This window comes from Capra hircus, chromosome 20, assembly GCF_001704415.2.
Source record: "Capra hircus breed San Clemente chromosome 20, ASM170441v1, whole genome shotgun sequence".
NCBI lineage: Eukaryota > Metazoa > Chordata > Mammalia > Artiodactyla > Bovidae > Capra > Capra hircus.
In genome coordinates this window covers 33,644,382-33,650,695 of record NC_030827.1, presented here as the reverse complement: position 1 = coordinate 33,650,695, position 6,314 = coordinate 33,644,382, and the positions used below count along the sequence as shown (strand labels likewise).

The following is a 6,314-nucleotide window of genomic DNA, read 5'->3' as shown; positions in this document are numbered from 1 at the left end:
TTTTTGTTCCCACTTATCACATGTATGCTGAACAAATTAATGAACCACTCTCATTCCTCCTGTCTCCTAAGGACATCTCCCCAAACCTTTCCTTGAGCCTCTCTACACTTTTTCAAATAGTTTCAACCATTACTGTGTCAAGAATCTGAATTTTTAAAGAGAGAAAAATAAACAATCCTTTCCTTCCATCTCCCATCACTTTTAAATGCCTACCAGGTTTCACCATCACCTTATACTTATACCTCCATTTAAATTATCTTTACCATTCTAATCCCTAAATCAGTTCCCATTCTCAACTCTATGTTCATTATTTCCAAAAGCAAATCTCCAGCCTGGGCTTTCGGCTTTCCACTTCAGCTGCCACTAGCTTTACTGAGTTCTTCCAAGATACTTCTAGTATCCCACAGGCATCAACATCACCTAACAATTTCTTCCTGTTCCTTCCATCCTATATTCCCGAGTGAATGCACCAACTCCTTGCCCCCTAGTCCAGAAAATCCAAGACCCCTACCTCTGATATTTTCTCCAACTGACAAAACCACAGTAGCTGTGACTGAAAGGTCAAATACATACACAAAACATGATACATTCCTGGGTGTTACCTCAGATACCCAACGGTGACACCTAACTGCTCCTGAGTTCCCCCTGCCCAAGAAACTAAATCCCTTAGTTGTGGCCTCAGACATCTTCTGTTAGATGGAGATCCACTGTCCAAACCAACTGATCCTCAGGACATCATGAGATACGTCAGGTATGAACTGTCTGCAAACTAGTATTGAATGAACTGAACCCACCTGTCTGTACTGAATGTGTTAACCAGCTCCATCTCTAGCCCACTGCTTCTCCCTGGGTCTTACGACTTCCATTTTATCAGAGAAATTTCCCACTGAAACTCAAACAGTCAAGGCCACAGGCACTGGCCAACAAGGACTAAGTCACCTTACACTCAGTAAACATACAAGCCTTTTTTAAGGCATCACTGTCTACCTCTCATGCAACCCCCATTGTGCCAATTGTTTCCTGACCCACGATTTAGAAATTTTTTGTCTTCAGGTCAGCACCTACTTACCTCAAGGCCTAATATTTATTCCACCCCAGGTATTACCTATCTTAATGGGCCTCTCCAACACCCAGGAATCAACCTTTAGTAACACTGCAAGATTTCAGGAAGATCTTAATACCACATCAGATTATTCAATAGTCAAGCCAAAATAAAATTATATAGGTCAAAGCAATTTCGAATACTTGAACCCACTACGGTAACGAGGCTACAGCCACTGTAGAAGCACCTTCACTTATTTAAGTTGAAAGCCCATAGTTAGTTAGACTTCCAGCTTAAATAAGCACAGGTACACCAATAAAAATCACATGGTCAAATGTCAACTGGATACAGGAACTTTATTATGCATCCCTGGAGTATCACTGGATAGCATCACACACTCAGTTAACATAAGAGTGCAAATTCCATTGAGATAGTGAAGGACAGAGAAGCCTAGGGTGCTGCAGTCCTTGGGGTCACGGAGAGTAGGACTATACTTAGTAGACCAAACAACAACGAAGTAAACAGGGCCCCCAGGTGGCCCAGTGGTAAAGAATCTGCCTGCCAAAGGAGACACCGGAAATGGCAACCCACTCCAGTATTCTTGCCTGGGAAATCCCATGGACTGAGGAGCCTGGTGGGATACAGTCCATGGCGTTGCAGAGTCAGACACACTTAGCAACTCAACAGCAGCAAAAGTAGAACAGTCATTATCTTACATCACACATTATTGGGAGGAAACCCAATATAGATTCAGATCAGCTGGGGTTCCTATAGAAGCAAGCTGAGAACTGAAAGAGTTAGCAACTAAGGAAAAAAAGCAAGGGAGCAACTGACTAATCTTGGAATGCATTCTAAGGCACCTTTTAAAGGTAAGGTTGCGGAGGCAGTGATGATCATGAAAACTCCTTCAAGGTCAGATTAAAGTTATTAAATTCTTAAAAAATGGGAAGCTACAAGTTGGGACAGCACGGCTTGGCCACACTGCTATTTTATGATAATTACTCCAACACTTGTGATGTTTAATTAATGTTCGATTCTCTCATCAGTCCAACAAAGTTGGTTTTGTCTTCACTTCAAAAAAACTAGCAGAAACACCAGAAAGCAAGGCAGAAAAATTCAGAGCCCTGAAAAGTCAATGATCACCTAGGTGAGGATTAAAAAAATTCTACTAGCCTACAAGTGAGTTTATACTTGGCCTTCCTTTACATTCTACTCAATCCACTGCACTTGCACATGGTTCTAAAAACGTTGTTGACTCATACCTAGTTGCTCACTTAGCTGACCACCTTAAAAGGCAAACACAGCCTAGGAGCTGGGCACCAGGAGTTAATATCACCTGGGAATCTGAAAAAGAAAAATGTATAGCTGAATCACTTTGCTGTAAAAAAACTAACGCAACATTGTAAATAAAAAAAAAAAAATCCAACAAAACCACCTTTCCAAAATGGAATTCCTTCAACTCCTATCCTTCGTGTTCTCACCAGAAATCCAAAGCCTATCATATAGGACAACAACCACTCCACAAAGACCATAGACGTAACACAGTTCTTGTAGTAGCACAGACGTTACTTCTTAATGTCGTCTGCTTGAAGGAATCTTCTGCTGGTAAAGGCCCGATCCTATTAAGCAGTATCACAACCCAGTTTAAAAGTTAGTGTTCCAGAACAGCCACTTAACAAATAAACCTGCTTTTTAGTTATCACATTTGCAAACCTATGTAAATCACTGATACAAGCCTATTAAAAATACCTTAGCACACCAGATAATTTTAAAAGCCAGAACATTTATTGTGCGACTAATCGTTGAAATCCTTAAGATGAACTGGATGCTGCAACAGCCGCTCGCTTGGGTTTAGGTGTTGTTCCTTCACGGAATCCATGCCTGCATTGTGTTAAAAACAAGAATGGTTACTTCAGCAATGTCAATGTATACATTTCAATCTCTGTTAAAATATATTTTTATAAGCTTATCTCAGTTAAATGATGAAATCAATATTGAATTCATAAGTTCAGACATTTATTTTAAGAACATCACTGATAAGCTGTGGTATTTTATTTATTTCCCTCTGCTTCAAAATAGCCAAGGCAACATATTTGGTTGCAGTGATCAGTATTTCCCCACCACTTATGATTCCTAAGGTTTTGGGAAAACGGATTCTTAAATTATGGGTCAGAGACCCTACCTTCCTTTAGCTAAGGAAAAATGTGATTAATGATAGACATTTTCTCAACTGCTTAACTATAGTTTATGTCTTAACTCACTTAACATCTACTTGAAATGTCTTCTGAGGAACACACAGGTTAAAACTGGCTTCATTCATGTTCTTAACTCAAACTAGCAGACCACTGAACCCTATCCCATACTACTATATATTGGCCTTAAGTACAAAGGTCACTCCAACACACAAATACATCTAAGTGTGTTGTGTTTACACCCCCCAAACTGTCTTGTGGTCTTGAAGATCTTTAATTGAGTAAGAGGTCACCAATTCTGCTAAATATCCTACAATGCACAGGACAACCCCAGTCTCCAACAAAGAAATCACCTCAGTTGAGGCCTTACACCCCTCAACCGCTACCATTAAAAATGCAGTTTCTCTGTAAGACTATGTTGGGGCTGAAATTAAAACTCTAAGGCCTCTCTTTAAGTACAACAGTGTTCTACAGCAAGCAGACTTGCCCAAAGCCACAAAACTGAAGGCCTCAATTACATACTATCATCTTGACAAATTTTGGCAGGAAAATGAAATGTAGGTATGCGAATAAATGCCATTATTTTCTGGAGTCTACCTCAAACTACACTCCAGCCTATTCAGTGCGTATTACTGTTCACTGATTCCTAAGTTTGAGACTGATCTGAAGGTTATGGTGGCAGAAGAAAAAGGATCCTAGCAACACCTCATCCCACAAACCAGGGTAGTTGAGACGACTGTTATGTAAGCTCATACACCCACCTATAACTGAAACATAAAAAACTGTACCTGAATCTGCGGTATACAATTTTTAGGTGCCTCATTCGACCAGTCCCGGTGGTATTTCGTCTTTTAGCTTTAGCACTCCAATTATCTAAAAAAAAAAAAAAATATGTATTATTCAGGTTAAGATCCAAATTGTTGTCCGTGAGCAACTTCACTTTCACACACCCAGTATACACTGTCAATATAATTAAAAATGCCTGCCTTGGCTTTAAACTCACTTTATCGGCATACTTAAACAGTCCATGGAATTCTCCAGGCCAGAAGACTGGAATGGGTAGCCTTTCTCTTCTCCAGGGACTCTTCCCAACCCAAGGATCGAACCCAGGTCTGCACTGCAAGCTCAGCATACCAGCTGAGCCAGAATGGAAGACCATACATGGAAGAGGAAATGGCAGCCCACTACAGTATTCTTGCCTGGGACAGCCATTGGACAGAGGCGCCTACTAAGCTAAAGATTATGGGGTTGCAAGAGTTGGACACAACTTAGCAACTAATCAACATAATGGTATATAGATGTAAAATTTTGCTAGAAAACAACATTCAAAGTCATGCCCCACTGAGGTACATATGAAACAAGAGACTATTCTCAAAGTACATTTATAAATATTAACTTACACTTTCTCTTTCGCTTGGCAGGGTAGCCACACTTGCCACAGGTCGACTTCTGAAGGTGGTAGGCCTTAGAGCCACAGCGGCGGCACAGCGTGTGCGTCTTATTCCGACGCTTTCCAAACGATGACGTTCCCTTCGTCTGCAAGTTAAGGGGATAAATGTTACGGGGATAAATGTTTAAGTCTAGTCATTTCTATACACATGCTCAACATTTTCAGTTAAAGTAACTACTGATATAAATTAATGACAATCACAAGGGCTGACACTGCTAAATCAGTGACCACTATTAGAATTTCACGTCATCTAAAGCCCCTCCAAGAGCTGCCATGTTTTGAAACCTGATACATTATTAAAAAGAAAAATAAAAAACGTAAAAGGCAAAAGAGGAGGTAACGTGGTTTTCCTACCTACTATTACTCCAAAATCTAAGAGCTCCTGCCCAGGGACCGTCGCCAACTATTCTTTTGTTTACAGAGCCAAATACCCCCAATCCATGCTTCTTCCATCAGTTCCCACTGGCGGGCAGGGCTGTGAGGGCTTCCCAAAAGTCAGACAGAAGGGGCCTGGAGCAGCTGCAGCTCCACGACGGCAGGCTCAGCATCCCCACATCAGATTATGAGCCATTCTCGTGCCTCTCGAAAGCTGCCTTCCCTACCCACCGGCTCTTCTTATCCGAAAGCTTCCAGGGCCCCCACGGATTGCATGGGGCGCAGTTCAGGGGGTGAGGATGAAAGCCGATGATGAGAGCCCCTGGAAACCACTCACCATCTTGCTTCTGCCGCCGAGACCAAAGAGGCCGGAAGAGAAAGCACTTCCGCTATATTGCGCTCTGAACTTCCGCCCAGGGAAGCACTTCCGGCGGGGCGCAGTGCACCTCTCTCAATCGTCCGTCACCGCAGTGTGGGTGGGTTCGAGAGGAGGATCGCGGAGCTAGTTAGGGCCAATAGAGAGTTCAGCGGAGCGGAACTCACAACTTTCTGGGGAAGGGATTGGGCGTATACTCTCCGGACCCGCCTTTCCCTGCGGCAAACTTTTAGGCCGGAACTCGACTACCTACCCTCCTGTTGTTTCCCTCCGGTCTTTACGAATGTTCTGTCCCCGCTAAGGCCATATTGCGGATTCTGGTTTCCTAGGAGATGGGAAATGTGGGTAGAGAGGCTCCCCTGCTTGGGGTGCAGGCGCTAGCTCAGCCCTCCCGGCGTCTGTGTAGGGTTGGGGGTTGGGCTGGAGTACTTCTCCAGGTTCCTCTGTACTCCGGCCTGAAGCTTTTGACTGACTGATCTTCACAGGCTCTGCGGAAAAGAATCTGCCTACCAGTGCAGGAGACGCGGGTTCCGTCCCTGGGTGGTGAAGCTCTCCTGGGGAATGAAGTGACAACCCGCTCCCAGAAAATCCGAAGGACAGAGGAGACTGACTGGTGGGCTAGTCCATTGGATCGCAAAGAGTCGGTTGAGACTAAGCTACTGACCACAATCCTCACTTGCTAGGAGGACATAGCTGGGCTCAGAATTTGAAGAGAAAGGCAGAAAATGCTTTTTTTAACTGTAATAATAGGCATATGGTTTGGTCTCCCATTTTACTATGCCAAGGAATCAGACGTGGAACTTGTTAAGAAGTTTCCTAAACTCTAACGTGAGGAAATATGCTTTGACAGCTTTGGGTAGGGCCTGGACATGTGTAGTC

The 6,314-nt window shown here is 43.2% G+C and overlaps 1 protein-coding gene across 1 annotated transcript; it reads right to left on the bottom strand.

Annotated features, from left to right (window-relative positions):
• Nucleotides 2,806-5,541, bottom strand: RPL37 (ribosomal protein L37). The gene is made up of 4 exons (XM_005709429.3): nucleotides 5,397-5,541; nucleotides 4,635-4,770; nucleotides 4,023-4,107; nucleotides 2,806-2,923 (listed from the first exon to the last, which is right to left on the bottom strand). Exons 1-4 carry the CDS (start codon nucleotides 5,397-5,399, stop codon nucleotides 2,854-2,856), a joined length of 294 nt encoding a protein of 97 aa, XP_005709486.2. The 5' UTR covers nucleotides 5,400-5,541; the 3' UTR covers nucleotides 2,806-2,853.